Source organism: Mytilus trossulus, chromosome 4 (genome assembly GCF_036588685.1).
Source record: "Mytilus trossulus isolate FHL-02 chromosome 4, PNRI_Mtr1.1.1.hap1, whole genome shotgun sequence".
Classification (NCBI taxonomy): Eukaryota; Metazoa; Mollusca; class Bivalvia; order Mytilida; family Mytilidae; genus Mytilus; species Mytilus trossulus.
The window spans coordinates 8,959,790-8,985,899 of NC_086376.1; the positions used below are offsets into that span (position 1 = coordinate 8,959,790).

Sequence of the window (26,110 nt, forward strand, 5' to 3'; positions counted from 1 at the left end):
GTACAATCCTTGCAGTAAAAATTCTGATAGGTCAATTTTTCCCATGAAAGCCCATCCACCCAATATGAACAGAAACTCTACATTTGATCGGTCTTAATTTATAGATCTGATAGGTAGTTTTTCATGATGTTTTTTTCTGATAGGTATGAACAAAAATCTCCCCATCCATCCCCACCTGTCAGAAATTAACTGGAATGGCCCATTTATAATGATGGTTATTTCGAATTGATTGGCAACGGCAAATCACTTTCTCTCTTTCTCTCGCACACACTCATAACTTACTATCATTCTTTATAGAATATATTCATGCATACACAGATTTATGTTCACACCAAAGTTTAACTTTTCCTGATGTTCCCTTCTATTCGCTTTATCATGTACTTATGATCATGCAAGTTAAAAGGTATCCCTTATTTACAGTTGCATAGGACTAAAACACACTTAATTGCAAAAACTTTTTAAGCAACAATATTAAAAATTCACACAAAAATCTCAAATAATTTTAATTTGTTTCTATTATCTCTACATCAATTCAATGCTTAATGATTCAGTTTTAATAATATTTCAATTTAGAATTTTTTTATACCAAATATTGAGCAAGAGATCAAAATTAATCCCATAAACCATGAAATATTGAATTAGAAAACAACAAAAGGTGGAACTTTTGAGACACTTTTCAATATTTTTATTTGTAACTAAAACTTACGTTTAGGAAACAGTCTACTGCATCATTTTTATATTGGTATGACTTAATTCAAGAGGGTTTGTTAAACTAAAGATGTTTAACCGTATGGGTATAGCTGAATCAAACAATTTTACATCATTTTTTCGCTTGCACTTCCATTCTCAATTGTATTGCATATTTAGACATAAACATACGGTCGAGCTGTTGTCTCTTTGACGAATTCCCCATTCCCATTCTTAATTTTATAAAGTTTGTTTAAGATAAAGAAACAAATGTAAGCCCAGTCCTAAAGTACATACTATATAAGAAAAAATAGCTAACATTTCAAAAAGGAACTGTTCCGAAACATAGTTTGAACTTTGTCAAAAAGTAAAACATATGGGTAATGTTTGTATAAATCAAAGCTGAACAACTTTCAAATAGGCCATTTAGAGTAATAGGAAAATTTGTTATTTTTACTTTTGCAAGAAAAAAAGTTCCCTGGCACTTTTTTTATTTTATTTATTCTTAAAACATATAATTAAACCGATATTCTCACAATCTATATCAAATTCTATCTCATAGAAAAAAAAACAATTATGCACGTGTTTTTTTATTAACATTGTAAGCGAATTTATGCCTTTTTCGACAACTCATACCTTGAAAAATAGCACGAAGACGTATTGTTTTTATTATATTTTTGAAAAAAGCATAGTAAAATCTTCATTTGGGCAAATTGTAAGAAAATTCTGTCACAAAAAGTATATACTTATGATTTACCTTAATGAAACATGTGCGCCCTAATAAACCATTAAAGTTATTCTGATTTTTTCAGACAAAGTTAGGATAAGGTATATTTTTTTACTCGTTGAATGTCATCGATATTTTGTTAGTTTATCTTTATTTTTGAAATTGAACTAAGTTGGCTGATAAAAGATGATACATAATTTCGTAATGTAATTTTAAAACACCTTTATAAAAGTTACATTTCAGAAAAGTGTTTACAAAATCCATGTTGTTGCGTACCACTTATATACCTCAACTTTTTTTGGCATCAGTTTCATGTCTGAATAAATTTACACATGAGCATGACAAATATCCTATCGGTCATAAACACTATCACATTGTCTGTATTTACTTTTATCAAAAAGAATAACACAACCATAGTACAGTGGACAGAATCAGGACATGAATTACATTCTTGGTTGGAATAGTTGATCCGTTTGGTGTACCAGTCTCCTGTGTCCGATCTGCAAAGAAGAAAATAAAATAAGTCTCAATTTTCTTTCTCACTATACATCAAGTTTTGGATTTGTGTATGATAACTACACGTCATGAAGAAAGGTATCACAAGCTTGGTTCTATCCAACTATTCAATCTACATTTTGTAAGAAAAAACATGGTAATTCATAACGATCATTTAAAAAAAAACAACATATATATGGTGGTTGTACTGTTAGAACACATTTGGAACCCGCTTACATGTTAAACCCCGCATTCTGTATGTTTTTACCTGTCCATAGTGGCCTTTAATTCTGTTGTTGTCGTTAGTAGCTTTGTAACATATTTATTTATCGCTTAATTGTGTTGTTTATAAATTAGGCTGTTTTATAGCTGACTATGCGGTATGCGCTTTGCTCATTGTTGAAGCCCGAACGATGACCTTTAGTTGTTAATTTCTGTGTCATTTGGTCTCTTGTGAAGAGTTTTCTCACTATCAATCACACCTGATCTTTATATATATACATCTGCACATGTGAAATTTATTTTTTACGCCTATATATATATATATATACTGTAGTACGCCGCTAGATTAAAACTGACGTGGAAAGGTAACACATGGCCAGCGAAAGCTCTTTTTTTGAGAGCCCAGGTGGTCGTGTGGTCTAGCGGTGTCACGATATCACAGTAGCATGGGTTCGAATCCCGGCGAGGGAAGAACCAAAAATTTACAGATCTAACATTGTTGGGTTGATGTTAAGACGAGTTGTATATACATTATGTACACAGCTATGTATCACCATCATTGATGGCGATCCGATGTATACATCTGTTGTAGGGTTGTCACTGACTCAGACGTACTTATGAATATAATTATTTTCTGTGACTGTATCTTACATTAATTTGTAGGATCCTTTACTATAGATAATTTAGCTGATCTGTAACAATAACATCTTCATGCCTTATATATCATGTACTGTAGTACGCCGCTAGATTAAAACTGACGTGGAAAGGTAACACATGGCCAGCGAAAGCTCTTTTTTGGAGAGCCCAGGTGGTCTTGTGGTCTAGCGGGACGGCTGCAGTGCAGGCGATTTGGTGTCACGATATCACAGTAGCATGGGTTCGAATCCCGGCGAGGGAAGAACCAAAAATTTGCGAAAGCAAATTAACAGATCTAACATTGTTGGGTTGATGTTTAGACGAGTTGTATTGTTAAAACTTGTGACACAAGAAGAAGGCCATTTGTTGAGCCGAAATATTTGTCAACACGATTTTATAACAACATTTTCGTTTAATAACACTTTATATCAGTACCGTTGTGCAAATCTTTAGACTGATATATATATATGTATATATATATATTTGATTGTTTCTAGAAAACACATTTAAGAAAAGGTAACGGCAAGGCAACTGAAGAAAAATCGTACTCTTCAAAGTTTTGCTATGGAAAACCACTATAAATCTTCAGATATTAAATCGCACTTGAGGCCTAAGCTGCTATTAAATAATGACCTTTATAAATGTCAAATCTATGAACTGCTACAACAGAATAATGAGCTAAAAAGACCTACACACAATCACGAATTGGTTGAACTACTGTTGCCCTTATTTAGATCAAATATGCATTCGGAGGTCGTTAAACAATTTTTAATATGTTCTTTCAATAACTTTATCAAATAAAAAGGAGCTATCAAAATTGAAAGCCGACTTTTAAATCGAGAATGTAGCAACTTTATTGATTTGTTTTAGTGTGGACTATTTTGTCGTACAGAAAATCTGGGTACAGGGATAATTATAATGTAGTAATAAAAAACTAGAGGCTCTAAAGAGACTGTGTCACTCACCTTGGTCTATGTGAATATTAAACAAAGGACGCAGATGGATTCATGACAAAATTGTGTTTTGGTGATGGTGATGTGTTTGTACATCTTACTTTACTGAACATTCTTGCTGCTTACAATTATCTCTATCTATAATGAACTTGGCCCAGTAGTGTCAGTGGAAAATGTTAGTAAAAATTTACAAATTTTATGAAAATTGTTAAAAATTTACTATAAAGGACAATAACTCCTTAGGGGGTCAATTGACCAATTGGGTCATGTTGACTTATTTTAAGGTCTTACTTTGTTGTAGAATCAGAGGAGAAGATTTTGTAAAAGATTACTAAGATTTACGAAAAAAAATGTTAAAAATTGACTAAAAAGGGCAATTACTCCTAAAGGGGTCAACTGACCATTTCAGTCATGTTGACTTATTTGTAAATCTTACTTTGCTGATCATTATTGCTGTTTACAGTTTATCTATATCTATAATAATATTCAAGATAATAACCAAAAACAGCATAATTGTAGTATTTCTTACCATTATTTCTACCATATGTTTCAGGGGAGTTTTGGTATCCATGAGACCATGGAGGGAAGTACTGGTCTTCGTGGCCACCTTTCCATGATGGGTCATGTGGATCAATATAATTATGTCTAGTAGTTGGTTGAATAAATTTATCTGCCGTTGTACTAGGTGCTTCTGTTCTGACCACTAATTCTTAAAGATTAAAACAGTCAAATTATTATCTTGGTTTTTGGTGTTCAGGTGTGTCTTACTGAAAGTAATGCCTTCTCAGTGATCATAGAAGCCAAAGGATCAAACAAAAAACATGTAATTCAAACATTGAAGAACTTATTAATATCTTTGATGTTGTCACTTTCAGTAAGATATTTAGATCATTCTAAACGCTTATGTTTTACCCGAAACTGGCATATATAGGTGCAAATGTTTGCACCTGTCCTTAGTCAGGAATCTGATGTACAGTAGTTGTCGTTTGTTTATGTAATTTATTAGTGTTTCTCGTTTCTCGTTTTTTTATATAGATTAAACCGTTGGTTTTCCCGTTTGAATGTTTTAACGCTTGTAATTTTGGGGCCCTATATAACTTGTTGAGCTGTGTAAGCAAAGTCTCCGTGTTGAAGGCCGTACCTTGACCTATTTACTTTTAAAAATTGTTATTTAGATAGAGAGTTGTCCCATTGGCAACCATACCACATCTTCCTATATCTATATATAGCAATGGCTAGATTTGGTGCACATATTAAAACATTAAGTTTGTAACGCTCTTTAACTTTCTTCTTGACGAAAACATGTTTCTGTAAAACCGAAATAGTTATAAAAATATAAATCTCAAGACGTTATTTGATTGAGTTGATGTAACTGTGAAGAATACACTATATTTCAGTTTATCTATTAAAAAAAACTATCAAATATAGTAGTTTTATCGTAAATCGTCTAGCTGTATTATTCACAGTACATTAAAGGTAATTCTAACGAACAATGTAGTTAATTATTTCAAAGGATTATGCTTACCAGATAAAATGACGAGTTCTTCATCTTTTCCTAATTTGTTTGACGCTCTACATATGTACTTTCCAAAATCTTCATGTCCTATCATTTTTATTCTCAGACTTAATGTTATTGTGTTTTTGTTATCCTCTGTATATAGCTCAATTTGATATTTATAATTATTTTCTATCTCTTGTTCATGCCTCACCCAAGCACTATATATGTGTGGATTAGCAGTAATACGACAATCAAGTATAGTCTCTTTTCCTATTGCTTGACTTATTCTTTTTGGAACTAAGTATATCTCTGGTGAAACTGTCAATATAGAGGAAAATTACATCAGCATTTAGTGTTTCGTAAATTATTTGTTTGATCATAACATACATGTATTGGGATAATCAGTAATCATGTAAATAATAATCATAGTAATGTCGCCTTACTAACTTTATTGGTTTTTTTTTCTGATAATGCAATATATAGAATATCGTTAATGTCAAAGAACACTTTGATTTAAACTCATCAATTTTAAAATGTATTGACTATTTGTTTGGTTATGAATTTAGAGTTTATATAATAACATTCAATGTATACAAGACAATATTTTAAAATGCAAAACTACTGACGAAAATTACCAGGTATTGGTATATTGATAACATTATGATTATTTTATACGAAAGCAGTCTTTTTAACAAATATGAGTTTTTGTTTATTGAAGATAAAATGGTTTTGTCTAACATATTATTGCTGTGATGTATTTCATTTATTGGAATTGTTCCTAATACTAAGGAAATTATGCCTGCATTTTTTTAACGTATTACGTATTCTTTCAGTAGACCAATATTGTTTAGAATTAGTATTAATGTAAAGTACCAAAACTGAAAACTATCCATCATCATTTAACCATGATTTTTCATAGGCATGACTCTTTTTTTCCTGTAGCACAGCAACATGTAATAGTCAACATGGCTAAATCCTATATTATTTACAAATATATTCATACAGACAAAAGTCGATTACATGTTTGGCTTGGAACACATACATTTTTCAATCGTTTAAAGAATGTATCCACGTAATGGCAACTTGTCAGTATAATTTGCTAATATGAACTGTGTTTCTTACAAATATTCAAAAAGCTTTTTGTTACAATTTGAACCTTCAGCAACTTTTAAGGAAACATATTAAATTGTACAAATAAACATATTTTTGATGACATATTAAAATTAAAGGTTACTACTGGTACAATGTATTTTGTAGAATGTCACACATATAAAAATCCAAAATTAGTTGAATTAAAAAAAAAACGTACAAAAATCAATTTGAAAAAATGAGGTTCATTAAGTTTTTTTTTATGACAATGGTATCATCCGTTATACAGTATCTTCCAATATTTTTGTTAAATAAAGGACTATTGCCCATTAAAATGTCGAAATAGAGAATTAGTGAGTTCGTTGTGAATTTTCTTCAGACAACATAATTATTATAAAGAGGAAGAAAGATAACTCTAATGTACTTTCCATCAAACCATTGTCAGTAAGATTCATTCTTGTTTCGTTTGTTTCTTTAAATTATTTTATATTATAGTTTGTTTTTATATGTCATATGATTTAAATAGGATTTAAGAATGCCATAAATCTTACACTCCACTACAACTTTAATTTCTTTACTTGCTGCTGGTTGTATACCATTCACTGCTACACATTCATATAAATCTTCACAGTAGCGGGATATGTTATATATTATTAGAACTTCTCCATTCTGACCAACAACTGCAAAAAACATAATCATAATAGATTCATTGTTCATTATCAGATAATTTTGTGGTATTAAATCAAATTCGACATTTCTCCTATTGAGATAAAAAAAAAAAAAAACTTTCTGGTACTTCCAAAATTAATAATATCGAAAAGTATCGTATCCCACAACTTGTTGATGAGAAATATGATTATTTTAAGATTTGTTTTTAGATAACTTACCAGGGATCTACATTAAATGTGATTTTTTTTTATAAGAAACGAATTTTCGCACCATTGTCTTTTTACACAACGAGATTTATTAACAATCTGTGGACGGCAAGACAATTAGTCATCATAATTTAATTTTGACCAATAAAAACTTGGACCAATCAAATCACCCTTTGATTATCAAAAACCAATCGATCTGTCTGTGAAATGATTCTCGTTTATTACAAGTATTTCATCATTCTTAAAACATATGAGATTAAATGCAATACTATAATCTTCCGATTTATTTACATCAGACTTTCCCGTTAACGAATTGTTGAGTGTATTAAAAGAAGTACGACTTTGGCTCCACACAAAAAAAAAACATAGTAATATATATTGATAAAAAGTAAAATCACAAAAATATTGAACTCAAAATTCAAAACGGCAATTCCCTTATCAAATGGTAAAAATCAAATGATAAAACACATCAAACAAATGGACAACAACTGTCATATTTCTAACTTTGTATAGACATTTTTAAATGTAGAAAATGGTGAATTGAACCTGGTTGTATAGCGCTTCACCTCTCACTTGCATGACCGCCGAATCAAATTCCATCATATTTACAACGATGCGTGAACAAAACAGACATGATAAGTAAAATTGTCAAAAGAGGGATACAGCAGTCAAATACGTGTCACAATCTCAAATAGAACAAAAACAAATAAATATTTAACAAAGAAGGACAAAAAAGCATGAATAAAAATAACAACCACGTTCATTGCTTATTTATTTTGTATGATAAATTCAACCCATAATTGAATGATATATTTGAAGCCCTGATGCGATTGCGATTTCCCCCCCCCCCCCCCTAAAACCCAATTAAATCTCAAAGATGGTCGGTTGTGTGTATACTTCTATAGGCAGTAATACCATATTAATACCTGCTACTGCTTGCAATGTTATTGAAATGGGTAAAACGTGTCAAGAAAAAACATGTATAACGGAATAGCAAAATCTCATAAGTGTCATTACAATATTATAATTAGAAGAATGCAAAGTTAAACAATGATTCAAATATCAACATCGAATGAAGTGGATGAACTGTATTTGACAAACCGTTTTGACGTTTTCGGTTCTCAATGCTTTTCAACTTCTTACTTGATTATTGGATTTTAACCTCTTGAGATTACACACTATTTTTTGGAGCAAATGTGACTATAAACAGTTTTGGTCGTACTGTTAAGACCGTAATAGTTTCATGTTCAAAAGCATGTTAGATGAAAATCAGGGTATTTCAACTTATTACCGTTTGTTTTACTAACATGAGCAAAATGAAGGGTGTCCCATGTGGAGCAGAATCTGCTGATCCTTCCGGGGCACCTAAGATCACCCAAGTTTTATGTGGGATTTGTGTTGCTGAGTCTTTATTTTTCTATGTTGTGTTTCAAACACTACTGTTTGTCTAATTTTTTTTCTTTTTTAGCCATGGTATTGTCAGTTTATTTTTGATTTATGAGATTAAATGTCGCTCTGGTATCTTTCGCCCCACTTTAAAAAAAAATCTTATCATATAAGAATGCATTCAAAAGAAAATGTAAAAAATTCCTACATAACTTGAATTGCAAGAGGCAAAACATGGTCGTTAGTTTTTTCTTTGTTGTGCTTTGAAGGCCGTTTGTATTGTTTTGTTTTTCTCAGTGGTGCGGTCAGTTTTTTATTATTTTTTTGTTTTGAATATCACTTTGGTATCTTCTGTCTTTCTTTAAACACTTAAAGACAAATTAAATTATTCATTACTAAACTTTTATAGGAGATCTTGAAAAACAATTCTTTTAACAAAGTAAATAAAAACAACAGTAGTTTACCGACGCTATAATCTGATTAATCAATTATGACGTCATTCAAGGATATAAACAAATGTTCAGGAAACCGCATGCACTCCAAAAGATCAACACGTGTTTTGTCGACACGGTAAACGTCACCCGCTATGCATACATTTCGGTGATTTTATTCCATCCTCAGTAACAATGTTACAATTTAAATTGTTATAGGACATAATCGGTCTATATTATTATTTTCTGTATAGGGAAAATTCAAGATGTAGGTTATTGTAAAAAAAAACATTAGCTCTGAACGCGGGTTTTGATAGCGGCCATGTTTTATGAAGATGTTTTAAAATAAGTTTGACAGAGGCTCCATATGTGATTTTATGATAGGAAAAGAATTGAAAACTAAACAAAATGACAGATTTGGGGCGGGATGTCAAGTACACAGAAATGTTTTATACTTATTGTTCATGTTGTTGTGAGGAAAACAGTATAAAATGAGACAACACGAAGCATTTTGTAACCTGTTGATGAGCGTATATTATTGATATTATATAAAATCAATGATAATAGGGGGGGGGGGGGGGAATCACAAATAGTTTTATATCAAATGTTTTAAGATAATTGTATTTCGATTTGAAAATGGTACAGAAACGACCCATACTGCCCCTGGGTAAGTAGTTTTATATTAGCTTTGATCGCGGGTTTGATAGCTGATATGGTACATCAAGATGTTAATGATTTTGAAAGAGGCTTCATGGGTGATACTGCCGTCAACAATTGAATGCTGTTCTGTAAAGTAATTTCTGTAATAAATTCTCATAGTACAGTTAAGAAAGATTCAAATCTTCAACTTGAAATTGAAATTGAAATTAAGAATTAAGTAACATATGTTTGATTTTTAACACTTGTCTTTTAAGTCAATTGCGTTGGAGTGTATATTGTTTTCCAAATGAAATGCCAAAATCAATTGCTTTGCATATAATTGATACGAAACAAAAACGATATGGTTTGTAAGATTTTTTTATGTCATTAATAGCATTCCGGTTACCAAAATAGATGTGGTCTGAATTTTGTTAAACAAATTAGAAACATAGAAGAAAAAAAGAGAATAGACTACTTAAAAGTTATATTAAAAATTGTTAACACTCAATTAGTGCAAAGTTCCTGTCCAAGATTTCATATTTGGAATTCAAAAAGAAGACTTAACTCATGAAAGATACCAGGATTGAAATTGTTTATTAACACCAGACGCAAGTTTCGTAATTTTTTGTTACCTTCTTTTGCTGGATGATTTATATCAGACCTACGTCTGTACCACGTTACGGTTGGTTCCGGAATTCCTGTTGCATTACAAAACAGTTGCACTGTATCACCTTCTTTTGCTGTTTTCTTACTAGTTGATGATTCCTCAATAATCCTTGGAGGTTCTTAAATTTTAAAAAAATACAAGAGTAAATCACTTCTATATCAACTGACATAAATCACACATTTTTTGTGGACTTCAAAAGTAACTAATTTGTGTTTTTTATGTTATATAAATTTTTAAAAGCATTATAAATTAACTGCGCATGACACACGAAGTAAGAGTGGATTTTAGAAGAAAGCTAAAAGATACATGTAACAAGCAAAATCTATAAATGAAACTTTTGAAGTTTTAAAATGTTTAGATTGCATTATTGTTTTCGTTTTATAATATGATATTATGTCATAATGTACATGTAACGCGTTAATAATTTAAGTAAAGTAATCTTTATGATACAACTAATGACCTTAAATTAAAATGTAACACGCAAATCTAAGTTTTTTAGTTGGAAATTCTCTCTATAGGACTTCTGTATCGAATGAAACTGCTAAATTTCGAAAATGTCAAATATGTTTTCTGTTGAAAATTCAAATTAAAGTTCTTTTTTTTGTGTGTTACTGTGAGTATCATAACGAAGGTATTTATTCGAGATCACCTGGAGTAATCAACAACTTGTTAATTTCAGAGGAGGTATTAACTTATAAGTTTGTTATGGATTATTGCAAGTCCGCGATATCGTTACGGTACGAGTAGCCAAAATAGTAATTTGACATTAAAAAACATTGTTTTATCGTGGTGAAATAATTAGATTCGATAACAAGTTCCGTGTTTGTATTGAACGACGTATTTTATGTCCAATTTATGTAGAGCCGTGGTGTAGTGGTTAGTGCATTGGACAACTAACACAAAGGTTCCTGGTTCGATTCCCGTCTGGGATGACAATTTCAGGAACTGAATTTTCGGCTCTCCCTTGACATCATTTGCGAGTATGGTCTCGAGGAAACAATGATGGTCCATCGGAAGGGGACGATAAATGGAGGACCCGTGTTGAGAGAGCCATATCTATTGCACGTTAACGACACCCTTGTAGATTTCGACAAAGAGCATGCTACTTCCGCTACAAGGCAGCACTTGCACCCGCAAAGTGGAAAGGGATTAATATAAGTTGCAAAACTTGTTTCCCAATCCACTATAAATAAATATGTTTAAACTAATATATGTTCATCGGTCGGAGTTAAAGCAGTTACAAGTTCGTAATAAGACTTAAAATCTTCCTTTTGAATACCTTTCACCAAATCGGACTAATAACTATATTTGGTCTTGTTTTAACATTTAAGCAGACTTGCAAATTGAGCTTTAAACATAATATAATATACTCTGACTTTACATTACCATTTGAAATGTAACGAAAACCTACCATGTACATATAACATAACATATTTAATTTTTACTGGATGAGTGTTTATTTGACACATGTATTTTCCAGCATCAGAATGTTCAACATCCCTGATGTATAAGTTCCAGTCATCTTTAAACGGTCGTTCTACACTTATCCGCGCATCTGATATAATGCGCTGGTCTCTTGCTGTCAAAACTTTTTCTCTTGGGTCTAACCATGCTACCTGTAATAATTCATTTATAGTTTGAAAGAAGTTTTCTAAAAGAAACATAAAGAAACGAAATAAGAATCTTTGTTTTCACAATATCTTTGATCTTTCATGTCGACCAAAACCTACAACCATTCATCAAGTTCAATTCATTTTAGTTTTTTCTATTCCACTCTTGCACAAACATATACAAAAATAAAAACAGAACCAACTCTTGATGTTACCATAAAACTCAGTTATGACAGCTATCTAGGTCTGAAACTACCTTCATTTAAGGCGTGTGTATCTTCTGTCTGTCATTTGCAAATATTTGGAATATAAACAATCGGAATTAAGCTTTCAATTGAAAAAAAAATAAGTTTCGGATGATCAGCTGAATTCACATCTCCTTTTATGTATATCATTAAGAATGTGTAACAGCCGGGAACCAGACTTGTGGTATAATCTTAGAGGTTCATGCAGAATTAAGTTCGGAATATAGACATGCCCACGGCCAGAAAGGGTCCATGGGAGAACGAAAACCTAATACTTCATATCAATAACTCTTCCTATGCAGAAGGTGAATTCAGAAAAGTTTGTCATGACTCATTGGACGCCTATTTTGTTTCTAATCGAACTTCTTCTTTCCTATATCTATTCAATTTATCTCGTCGGTTAAAAAGTTTGTAAGAGCCTAAAGTTTGTTTTCCTGTATGTTAAACTGTCTCTTTTGTGGAAAGTATTTCAGGAGTTGAGGAAATAATACTTTATCTAAGTGTCAATGAAATCAATTTTAGTTGGTATTAGACTTGCCATTTTCAAAATGCATATTCTTAATCACTTAATTGGTTAACTGAAACATACATGACAACTACACACGATTTATTAAAATTGAAAATATAAATTACTTCGTGGAAATGGAAACAAGACTACCTATTTTTCATTTAATGTACAGTTGAAGTTAAATGCCTCAAATGTCATTCACTAAGCAATATTTCAGAATAAGGCAAACAAAAAGAGGGAAATTATTCCATTCCAGTTTAGCTGACTTGATTAATATATGACTTACCATCGATTTAAGTGTCCGTTTGATTGAATATTAACTTTGAGTTACTGTATGTTTTGACAGTAAGAAAGTGGTGAGTTTACCAAACTATTCCCAGTGTTTATAAATTTCAAGATATCAAATTAATGAAGAAGTCGATTGCGTAAATAGAGAAGAGGAAACCAAGCCTCAATATTGAAATGCGATCTTACCTCCTCGTAAATTTATTCATTTAATATTTGATATTTGAAAAATAAACGATTTATGCCATCCTTATAGAATGATCATTAACCATAAACATGACTTCATAACTAAGTTCAGGGCTTTTAATCACGCTGGAATGGTCGTATGTTTAAATCTAGTGTATGATTCATTCAATTTCATTTCTAGTGAGTTCACTTTTGACTTTTTTGGTTCATCAAAATCCTCAAACTTGAACAGTAAATGTTTACATGACGTGAGTATTACTTGAAGAAAACATTCAAATGAAATCTTATCAATGCTGGTCAAAATGTTCATTTGAAAGTTACATGGAGTGTTGTACATTGTAAACAGTTATATAAATAAACACCTAAAAGTGCCAGACAAAATGTTTTCAACAGCTGTCACTTGCGTTTAAGTGATTGTTTAATCAAAGAAATTAAGCATTGCAATCAACGAACTATATACACTTAAAAACCACAAAACCACACAAAACAAGTTAAATGTCATTCAACATGTAATTCAAATTAATTCGACATTCAAATTAGGGAATGAATCAGAACAGCCACGGTACTTCGGAGATGTGATCATGTGTTGGTTGAGTGCTTAAATTTACAACCCACACAGTACAACTAAGCGGGGGTTAAAATTATCGCAAAAATCGAATTAAATAAGTTGATTCTAATAGGAATATTAACAACCTTTATACATTCATAGCAAACCTGAAATACAGTTTCGAAAATCAGCTATTTTGATGGTATATAAATCATAGTTTCATTTTTTTTGTATTTCGTTTTCGTGCTTTAAAAGATCGATAAAGATATACATTGATTTTTATCCACGATCTTTAAATAGAATGAAGAATTACTTGTTCTGATCGTTGGTCAAGTTCTTCCACCTATTTCCCATTGCCATTATTTAACAGATTTGTTCGAAGACCTTTTTGATTTTTTTAATTTTGACATTACATTATGTTTTTAACTGGTTCATGATCTTATGGAGATATACGTAGGGATCTGTATCCCCATATGTATATTATTTAATAGTTCGTTTCTATGCATGTTGCATTGTCGTTTGTTTTCGATGCACTTAGTGTTTCTATTGTTTCGTTGTTTTTCACTTATAGCTGATGATTTTCCCTCGGTTTTAGTTTCTAACCCGGATTTTTGAAGAGCGATATATTACTATTACCTTTATAATATACCCTTGTCAATTTAAAAAAATATATCATATCTTGACCCCTTTGTATATTTTCGTATAGGGTAATTAAAGTATTCCCTCATATACTCATTATACAAAGTAATCAATCAAACAATTTGAACTCTTTTAATTTTTCTTAAGAATAAACCCATCATAGATATAAAGTTTAAGTGACTGCGAGTCATTATCAAAGTTGATGACACCACCGTTGACAAATGTATAACTTTATTGGTATTACATTCAGGCTCTTAATATAGTTTCAAAGGTAAGTGAATTGGAAAGTAAAAAGGAGGCATCACCAGAAGCTATTTTGAAAAAAAAGATAAAATAAACTCTGTTTATGTTAAGTTAATCTGGTAGTTCAGAGCAGATTGTGTTTCTAAAAGTCTCTGCTCATGAAGCAATATATAAGTATACACTTATTTATCGTTGTCAATATAATAGAATTTGATGCGACTGTCATACAAGTGAGAGTTTTAGCTAGCTATAAACCCAGGTTCAATCCACCATTTTCTACGTAAAAAAAAACAAGTCAGGAATATGTAATCCATTCATTTGATGTGTTTGAGCTTTTGATTTTTGCATTTGATTAGGGACTTTCCGTTTTGAATTTTCCTCGGAGTTCAGTTTTTTTGTGATTTTACTGTTTGCCCTGAACACAAGTAAACCTCATTTTAAAGTTAAAGTTATTTATTATTTTTTTCCATATAAAATATGGCAGCATGCATAAAAAGAAATGTGTCTTAGGGAAGGGATTAAACACTTTGGTAGCACTCTTTGGTTCAAAAAAAAAATATTTGAAACTGTTGTCTAGTTCCTACTAAGGAAAACAAGAAAAATATGCCAGTGTCTTATGTAGGTTTCTTGCAAACTTAGTAAATGGCTAAACAAAATCTTAAAATGTCCTGTACCATGTCAGAAATATGGCAGTTATTATCTCATAGTTCGTTCTATGTATGTTGCAATTCACTGTTTCTGTTGTTTCTGTTGTTTTCCTCTTATAGTTGATGTTTTTTCACGGTATAAGTTTGTAACCCGGATTTGTTTGGTTTTTTTTCTCTATCGATTTATGAGTTTCGAACAACGGTATACTTCTGTTGCCTTTATTTGATTTCATATCCATAATGTTTGGGGTATCAGTTATCCAAGAAGACGTGGGCTTTCCTATGAAAATTAGTTGTGATCCTCTTCTAGTCAACTTTTTTCTCAACTGGGAAATCTCAAGAAGAATGAAAAAAAATGAGTTTTCACTTTTCTTATTCCACTATATAAAAATAATTGACGGAAAAAACAACATAGAAACATGAAAGCTGTTTGTCGCCTGGTATCATTGATGATTTTTTTGTTGATATATCATTATATAGAAACATTCATTTATACTTTTATATAAATCGCTTTCATTAATGTTTCTAACTTGTCATTTATAAATTAAACCTACCCAGTGGTTACCTAACTGTTGTACAGAACATGGTAAAATGGCTGTGTCTCCGGCTTTTGCTGTAATGTTGAATAATGGGACATCAAAACTCGGCTCGTTTGGTTCAACTGTAAAAGAAAGAAGAAGAAGAAACAATTATCAAGTGTAAACAACCAGGGTAAATATTATTTCTGAATTTGGTCAGTTTTACACAATTTTGAATTGACATTCTAAATAATCATTGTTGAATTTGGCCGATATGTTATTGTAAATTATATTACAAAAAAAAGAGAGAAGATATGAAAAATAGAAGAACTGTATTTTATTTTTGAAGCATTATTTCAACCTGACACTATTTGGCATCATAATTCTATATTTATCTAACAATTGAAAATTTGTTTCATATTGATTTAATAATTTGATTTGATGAACCATACTGAGTTTAAGCAAATGAATATTGTACTTTAAAATAAGTCAAACAGATATAAGCTTTGTATAACTTGATAGAAGCCTATTTTGAATTCTAAAATAGGAAAAGAAGTGGAATTTATCTACTTCCATCGTGTCTCGTTATTCTAATTGTTGCTCTAATGGTCAAAGCTCATTTTCAAAGAAAGGCTCAATCAGGCGTAATATCATTCATATTTATTATAAACTTTAAAGTGTAAGTAAATATACAAAAGATGATGTCGGACGCAGTTCATTGTTCGTTTCAGCGTGAATGAGCCTTTCATTCTGATCGATTTTCTTTTGTCTAAGCGGCCATAGGAAACAATTACTGTCATATCGGCAAAATACATGATAAATGACGAGTAAGGATTGTTTTAAGCCTTTGTAATGCCCTGTGTATTGTCCTGAGATTATCAGACTCGTGCAATCAAATGTTATGTACATCTTAAATTGATTTGGACACAAATTGGACGTTATTGTTACAAACTGTGGGACATAATCACAAGATGCTCTAGATTGGTGTTTGGAGAAGTAAATTTATTAAATTTGTTGTTGTAACAAATAAGTCAAGACGTTTGTTTTGTAAAACAGCTTGTAATTTGATAACTAATCTAATTCAGTCATTATAGAATTCCCTCAATAGACATTAACATCAAGACTACATGGAGTCTTTTATAGATGATTTCAAACAGTTTTCACTACAAATCGATGCTAATTTTTAGATAAATTTCATTGTGGCAGCAATTAGCAGCTAGAAGCAGTATGTACATGCATTATAAAACACCAATAACCCTGTAGGTCAATACTATAATAAGATCAGATATCAGTCAATTCGTCTTGTAGGAAAATAAATAAAAGACAGTTTCATACAAAAGTGGATATCTATAAAGTGAAATAAAATACTTTCAGCAAAAGATGTTTTATGCAATATTTCATATTTGTATGTTTACTCCTGAATAGGTTGGTCGGGTGGTAATACCATCCATCGTGCTGATTCAACTAAAATGTTTAAAAAAAGGAAAAAATGAAATGTACACAATAGAGCTTTTCACAAACGTTACAAATAATACTACAGCAAAATAACAAAACTGTGCAAATATATCGCAACGAAATTTGGAAATAAGAACTAATGAAATTAATACTATTTTATGAATTTAGTCACATTGCTTTGGGTGAATATTATGTACATTCGATTTCGAATGTTATTAATCAATTAAGTAGATACGGATAGTTAAATACGTTCCTTTTTTCAGTAAAAATATAATAGATCGCATTCCTGTACCATCGCATCGACATATTTGAGATAACAAGAAATCCTTCGTAGATTTGGGAGGCTTTTAACCATATACAAATAAGCATATATATATATATATACTAGTATTACGTCAACAAGAAACAAGGGAATGAGCTGACTAAGGAGTGGTTTTTTTTTTTTGTGAAGTCAACATGACATTATTACGAACTACTACGTATCTATATTGAAAATTCTCCGAGATAAATAAGATGTTAACACTCACTGATGTATGAGTAACAAATCGATTTTTCTGAAATTGAAACAAATAGAAGCAACTTGGCATAAACATGTATATACTGTTTTCAGTTTTTGTCTTTTAGAAGGTGTTTTATGAATTTTGCTATCTTGAGTATAAAAACTCAACGTTAGGTGTGCTCAATTAGTACCTTTTGGAATACCGACTGTTTGTTAAATATCAATCCACGAACTTAATACATATATATTATCTATAAAGAAAATCACACGTGGTAATGGTATTTTTGAAATCAATTGTGTGGATTTTCACAAAAATAGACTTTTCATAACCAAAAACATTACATTGTAAGAAAAAAAACGAGGGTTTATTACCAGTTCATGATCGTCGGGAAACTGGTTTATTTTAAAGCTCAAATGAACTTGAAAATGTGGGCAATTATCAAAATGAATAACTGCTGTATAATACCCTGTACTTCTACCATATAGTGACCGCCTTCAACAAATTGAAGATTATGTCACAGGAGGAAACTTACAACAAGACATAGATTGAAAAAATGTACAAGTTTTTTTTTAAAATACGAAAAATTAAAAATATAAAATGTTTTGTATAATAAAGTAAGATGTTGTAATTAATATTGATGCTTTGAGATTGAAGATTTGAAAGAGTCTACTGAAGTGCAATTTACAATGTTATCTGGTAGTTTGTTCCAGTCGGTAATAGTTCTTGGAAAATATGATTCTTTTCTGTACTGTGTTTTGCAGGATGGAATTTGGAAGCTGTTCGAATTAGAATGTCTTGTTTGTCTTTTTTGAGGAATTAATTTATTATTTTTAGGAATTGCAACCTTTTCGTGTTCAATTTTGTAAAGCATTACCAATCTGGAGTCTTTTCTTCTGTCAGAGAGACTGCGCCATTCAAGATGTTGTAACATGTTACCAACGCTTGAGGTGTTTCTGTATTTGTTGGTAACAAAACGGGCAGCCCTCCTTTGAACTTTTTCAATGCTATCTATGTCTTGTTGTAAGTATGGATCCCAAACAGAGCAAGCATACTCTAGTGATGGTCTTACTAGGGACTTATATGCTTGCTCTTTAATGGATGTTGAACTTATGTCCAGGTTCCTCCTTAGAAAGCCTAGTGTGCTATTAGCTTTCTTGCATATGTTGTTAATATGCACATCCCATTTAAGGTTGGAACTGATGGTGACCCCCAGATATTTTGCTGTTGTTACATGTTCTAATGAATGATTGTGTAATGTGTAGTCAAATGAGATTGTTTTTTTATTTCTGGTGACTGAAATTACATTACACTTATCTGGGTGGAATGCCATTTTCCAAGTAGTTTCCCACGATGCAAGTTTGTCTAGATCTTTTTGTAATGTTAATGCATCGGAGTTTGATTTTATTGCCAAATAAACTATTGTGTCGTCTGCAAATAAACGTACTGTAGATGTTAGACCAGATGGAATGTCATTAATATAGTACAAGAAGAGACTTGGTCCAAGAACTGACCCCTGTGGAACCCCTGACTCAACTGCAACATACTCAGATTTTTCCCCCTCTAGAACTACTGCCTGTTTGCGATTGCTTAGAAAATTTTGTATCCAGTAATTTAATTCCCCCTGTATCCCGTAATGATGAAGCTTATTAGTTAAAAAAAGAATGTGAAACCTTATCGAATGCTTTAGAAAAATCCATGACCAAAATATATGTTTGTTTACCGTTTTCCATGTTTAGTGAGACATCGTCTATAAATTCCAGTAGTTGTGTTTCGCAGGATCGACCTCTGCGAAATCCATGCTGAAGGGGATATAAAATGTTGTGATTATCTGCATGGTTCATGATGTGTTTAACTACGATATGTTCTAAAAGTTTGCAACAAATACATGTAAGTGATATAGGACGGTAGTTTTCAGGGTTATATTTTTGGCCTTTTTTGTAAACAGGAGAGACATGGGCAGTTTTCCAGTCATCTGGAACAATGCCTGTTTTAATTGACTTCTCAAAGATAGTAGTAAGTATGGGTGCAATTTCATGTGAAAGTTCTTTTAAAAATCTTGGTTTAATGTCATCGGGTCCTGCTGCTTTGTTCGGATTTAAGTTATGTAAGAGTTTTTGTATAACTTCTGTTTTAATTATTAATTTTGATATGGGTGGAAAAGGAGTATTCTGTGGCATATTACACTGTTTGACAAATTCTGTATGAGAAATATTAGATGCTGGTGTGAATACAGACTGGAATTGTGCATGAAGTGCCCCAGCTTTTTGTAGTGGATCAGTTAGGAGTTTGCCATCTTGTTTGATTTCAGTAATCCCACTATAATCAGTTTTTTTTATGTTTAATGTAGGTCCAAAATTTTTTCATAGTGCCAAAATTTGTTTCATCTTGTGGTGGTAATATGATGCTTTCAATGTATTCCCAGTATGATTTTCGTATACTTTTTTGCACCTGGTGTTTGACCTCTTTGTATTTTTTAGCAATTGATGCATTCCCAGATTTTTTTGATTTTTTATAGAGTCTATCTCTTTTTTCTAATGAGCCGTTTTGTTTCCATTGTGACCCATGGGTGACTGTCCTTTATTTTTGCTGTTTTATGTGGGATGTGATCTTTCACTGCTTTTGTTATTGTAGATACCCTTCGTGTTTTATCTTTCATAAAACTTTCATTTCAAACTTGCTTTAATACGTAACATTGTAGTTTTGATACAAAAATAAAAGTTTCAAAAAGCCTAGACAGATGAGACAAAATAAAAAAGACTAAACGTTGTCATAGATAGTTGAAATCTAAGAACAATTAAATGAAATTACTTTTTTATTTAATAACCTAAGGATTGTCATGTTTACTGTACGGAACTTCCTCATTGTCATTGAAATTGAAATAAGAAAAATATATTGCGTATTAATCTAGTCTGGTTTATTTATTTAAACTGACTAACCACGGCGGAAGTTTAATATTTTCTACAGATAAAAATTCTTATGTATATCATTGAATACATGAATGTATGAATGAACTTCTTGGCAGTTTTGATTGATACTTATTTTTTACATAAAGTCATAAAAAAAAGAAAGTTTGATTTATCACTTTTCAAATAAAAAAAAATGATAGACAAAAGGAGCACATGCGTCACTAAAACTATTTGACAGCACAAAAGGACACATCAATCAACAACCGACTACTAAACAAACCGAAGACTACATGGTCAAGATAGCTGGGTTTGGTACAGGCCTACAATGTGATGATGTAAAAACAAGTTGAACAAGTACACAAACGTAAAACAAATTCCATGGTACACTCAACTGAATAAAACTGCACAAAATTCGTTTGCGTTAATGCCAGATCAATTTACATATTGACATAATGAATATCAACGTCAATCAGAAGGAAATTTGTGTTTTGACTTTTGTTTCTGTCTTGAGTCCAACAATGATTGTTGACATGTGCTTTGTTAACCATGCTATTCTTGCTAAATTGAATAATAGAAAAAAATCAAAGGATAATGGGATCCCCATCTATGACACAGAATCAGTTCATGCACAGCAAGACAAAAAGGAGAACACACACACACACACACATACAAACAAAGCAAAAGAACAGAGCTTGTATTACTGGGTTCTTTTTTTATCTCAAAATCAGTGTGGTCTTCAACACTGAGCAAAAAAAATAACCTCACTACAACTTAAGACGTCTGATAACACCGGCTTGAGTGGAATTATTTGCAAAAAAGACTTTGAAAGATGTAATACCACCATAGTTAATTCTATTTAATGTTCACAGTAAGAATATAATATATTAGTCCTCAGTCTGTGATACTCTTGTTTCATGAGTAACCGAAAAATGTTGTCACTCTTTCTTTTTTAATATGTTATACAACAACTACTCCTTCGTCGTTTGGTTGAAATAAAAATATTTATTGCCAACACCAGAGGAATATGTTAATTTTGGATTCAAGAGACATGTTGTTATACAAGTATAACTCGTAAAAGGAATTCAATATAATTAGAAAATACGAAGTTTTGAATAAAATTTCATATTTGGCGTCATATTCAATTAAGTTTACTAACAGGTATAGATGTTTTATTATGATTTTGCATGCCTATACATGTTACGATATATTCTGTAAATAGATATCTGTTAGGGGAAAGTTTGAGTGATAAGTGGCGATTGGTCGCTTTGTAAATGTTCTCGAGTGATTTAAGACTTCTTTGTAGCAAAGCAATATAAACTTCTTAGCCAATCTTCAGCAACTTTATTGAAAAAGCTTTAATTATTTTCCAGTGGTTAGGGGTTCGTAATAATTGGGAAAATTTCTGTACAAAAACATGTTTAGTTCAATTACCCGTTATGTTATCTTATAAACGTGAAAAGATCAATATTAGATTGAGCCATTTTGTGCATAATGACTAATTAGTTTTCAGCCAAAGGTTGCAAGATAGAATTTAACAGTAGAATTTCAATGGGTAATATATCTACAGTCTCGCGGGAAATGAACTGACCTATCGCGAGATGATATTGATAGTGACGACTGCAGGACCATATACATCAAGCTGATCAATTTGAAAACTGTGCGAACTTGCTAATGGATAAGACGCTTTCTCCTTTTTTATCCGAAGTCAATTTCATGAGGATACATAACTCATTTGCTTCAAGACATTTAGAAGTTGATTTAAATTATTTCCTTCCAGAATAACCCTGAACAAAAACTAATTTTCTACTTCTGGAAAATGAAATGTTTTAAAATAAATACTATTTTATGATATAAGGATATTAATTTTGGATTCTTTTCGGTGACTAATGCAACAAGATTCTGTTGGAGAATTCCATTTATATTAGATGAAAAATTAAATGCATGCTAGCCTTATCAAAAATCTTTTATGCATCAAATTATGTTTAGGGCTTAGCCTTTTTAGGCACGTTTGAATATATCATCACAAATTTTATTTTTTTTACAATAAAAAGTCAACTGCATTCGCATTAATTTTTTTGCTAAGTTGAAATCAACAATCTCAGACGTTAAAAAGAAAATATGTTTTATCAATATGTTTACAGTATTTCTTTGTAAACTTGAGTCCTGTCGTCCTTTTCGAAATCATTCTTTAGAAAAAAAAATACTCTTTCAAACAATTGCTGATTACACGGTCGGAAACAACAATGTTTAAAGGAATAGTTCTACCCATTGAAAATCAGAACTGGCTTTAACCTTATCCTCCCTTTATAATGACTACAATATTTGCACTAGCTGCATTTTTAATCTCCATGTCAATAAAGAAAAACCAAGAGAGAAAATAATCAACTATTTCACTGAATCATACATTTCATTACAATACGAAAAGAAATGTTACTGATCGTGATGAATTAATGTTCATAATCTTAATAATACTATATTCTAAATTATAACAATACTGAATTCGTTCTAATTTGATAAGTCAATTCATCATTTTACTGAATAGTTTCTTTTAACATTCCAGAGCTAACAATATAGATGCATTTATCCTTCATACTGTTCATATTGCATCATTCTTGTTTTACTGAAATTAATATCATTTGTTAAGTTCATTATTTTCAACTTGCTTGACTTGCGTGGAATTTTGCGCACAAAACTAATCATTAAAATTCATGTTTTCTTTAAACCCAATCGATCAATGCTAATAAAAGAAAAAGAAAAAAAGTTACTGTTTTACATTCGCCTAATCTTAGATAACTTGGTCATTCAATATTTGCAATAACTTCTAAATGCTTTCGTCCAGAATTTCTGAAAAGAAGTTTTTCATTAAAATTTAGTGAATCTTGGGTACCCGGAAGTCATGTTACTCATAGCAAGTAAAAGTCTGTGATAACTACAGTTTTAAGCGTTTTTCTCAGCCAACAAATATAATTACAATTGTGTATTCTATATTGCTCTAATTCTTACACGATTTATTCTTTGCTAACATGTTGATAAGTTTTTTTAATCAATGTGTGGTTTGTTTGATTTCAGTTCTCCATTGGTCAAAATTCGATTATGACTTTGAAATTTCTTGCTTTCCTATGAATTTTCTTATTGTGACGGAACGAAAAAAGGCAACCATGTCTGATTGCGTCACATATAGAAATAAGACATCCTTGTGTATATCATTTGAAAAGAAGGAATAAGTTTGCCTGCATATTGTTTAAAAAAACATGAGAGAAACAGATTCCACGTAATACGATATTTATCCACTCGAGACAGTTAAATTTTCAAATTTAACACGCGATGCTCGCCGAGCGGTGTTTTTTTCAATAATTAAAATTTTACTTTCGATGCAGTTGTAGAATCTATATTTATCAAACAACTTCATTTATACATCTTTGGCTACACATGACATATAAATAAAAGTCATGTTTGCGCCTGTACCAAATCAAAGGTTCTGGCCTCTGTTAGTCTTGTTTGTTTTTCTTTTTTTATTAATTTAGTTCATTTAAATGCTTTTGGAGTTTGGTGTAACGTCCACTTTCACTGAACAAGTACATATTTTGCTACAAAGGGTCAGCTGAAGCCCGCCTCAGGTTGAGGGATTCTCTTGCTGTATCAAACACCCATTGGTGGCCTACGGCTGTTTTCTACTCTTTGGTCGGGTCGCTGCATCTTTTACATATTCCGCATTTTCATTCTGAATTCTAGGGTTTATACTTAAGTTTTCGCAAAATCAGTCTTTTACTACATATGTGTTTTAGTTTGTTAGACGCTTTTTAACTTGCGGAATGATGCTTTTTTGTGTCGTTATCGTTTACACCATTGTTTTTATACCAAATATGACACATGACTGGATACGGTTTTATTATATTTGTTTTAATCTTTCAAATAGCTGAACAAAATGCTGGGTTAGATTTTGTAAACTCCAAAGCAGTTAGTAGAAAGGTGAGAGTTTCATTATTACAATAGAGACCTAATTCAAGTTTTACACTAAGTCTAATGGATCCAAAATTTGAATCAAGTATATATATCTGAAAACGTTTAGAAAAAAACAGTATGTCGGACAGTTTGACACGAAATTTTGAACCTCATTGACTTTCAAATAAACTTCTATGGCTAAATGTGTTTTTATTGTTGAGTTGACTTGTTCATTTATTCTCATTCCTTATGCTGTCAGAACACAAGCCAAATCGATTGTCTAAAATTTCAAAGAAGAAATACGACATTCAATTCAACGTTATTAAAATCTGGTTATACCATCAGTCATGTTTCGCAATAAAAAAAAAAAGCTTTCCCTCTGTTTAGGCTATCAGACATCAGAATATTGATATCCAAAGAATAATTTTATAGACAATAAAAAATCATATCAGTTCGAATGCTCAATTTTGTTCGGATCGTATTCTTGGTGCATATTTAGGACCGATTACTCTTATCAGTATAAACTGGTGTCCCGAGTAATCCCTGGTGTGTGATCTTGCATATTAAAAAGACACGCGTACAAGAAGAGATCGAACATTGTTCGTATACAATTGCAATCGCATTACTGGCTGCATTGCAAAACAACAAGTGGCTTAAGGGACAATATAGCTTTAAAGTGGTAATTTGAGTTTGATAAAATTATGAAATTTTGGTAAAAGAGATATTGTACTGTGGTTCTAAGTTAAATAGACTTAAATGCACTTTTTTTTGGAATTTGATTTCAATTATTTGTTTCAGAATATTTTCCTTTTTTCTTTATAATAATTTTTTTTTTTTTTTTTTGTCTTTGATGGACTTTTCATATCGTAAAAAGTTACTTATTATACGTATCTACATCAATTTTTTTTAATTATTTCTCAACATTTTTTTTAATCATTCACTATCAGCAAATGTTACTACTAGGCTTTAATCTTGACTAAATTGATACAAAGATCATGACAGGTTAACACAGGTCGTCTCATCTTTACCCCATTCATATATGGTTATCCATAAGTAACGAACCACTTACCATATACTTCAATACAAGAAAACATCTGGAATTATGATGATGTATGGTAAATATCTGAATCATAACTATTACTACAAATAGACAATTCATCTTATACAAATTGCTATCAATAATAGTCAATATCATATACTGAGGAAATTCATCAATGACATTTGGCCTGCTGTGGATTCAATTTGTTCCATAAATGTGTTGACTCCAGTTATTACCTAGTTATCCTAGAAAATCTTAGCAGAAAATCACTTTTATTAATTGACAGGATGGTTAATTTATCATAAACAGAAATTGTATTGATTGAGATTTTGAACATTTTCTACATGTTCTTGAGACTTTGTCTTTGAGTCAGAGATTTTGGTGATTGGTTGAGTCATGTTGACTTAGTTTAATTTGTCTGGTAGTTTGAATATACCTCTCACTTTTCAAAACTGTTTTTTTTAATTGAAATGATTATATATGGTTAAAAAGGTTAATATCTATTTACAATGGGCAAATCAAGCAACTCACTTTT

General features: G+C 31.2%; 1 protein-coding gene across 2 annotated transcripts in view; it reads right to left on the bottom strand.

Moving 5' to 3' along the window:
* Positions 1-207: 207 nt before the first annotated feature.
* LOC134714599 (lachesin-like) overlaps positions 208-26,110 on the bottom strand; it is a 53,295-nt gene continuing 27,392 nt past the window's right edge. For both annotated transcript variants that reach the window (XM_063575975.1, XM_063575974.1), the window contains 7 exons: positions 15,766-15,876; positions 11,717-11,917; positions 10,271-10,423; positions 6,859-6,987; positions 5,246-5,536; positions 4,250-4,429; positions 208-1,914 (listed from right to left, as the gene is read on the bottom strand). In XM_063575975.1, the coding sequence (XP_063432045.1) occupies positions 1,808-1,914; positions 4,250-4,429; positions 5,246-5,536; positions 6,859-6,987; positions 10,271-10,423; positions 11,717-11,917; positions 15,766-15,876 (1,172 nt within the window). In that variant the 3' untranslated portion in view covers positions 208-1,807. The remainder of the gene's footprint in view (positions 1,915-4,249; positions 4,430-5,245; positions 5,537-6,858; positions 6,988-10,270; positions 10,424-11,716; positions 11,918-15,765; positions 15,877-26,110) is intronic.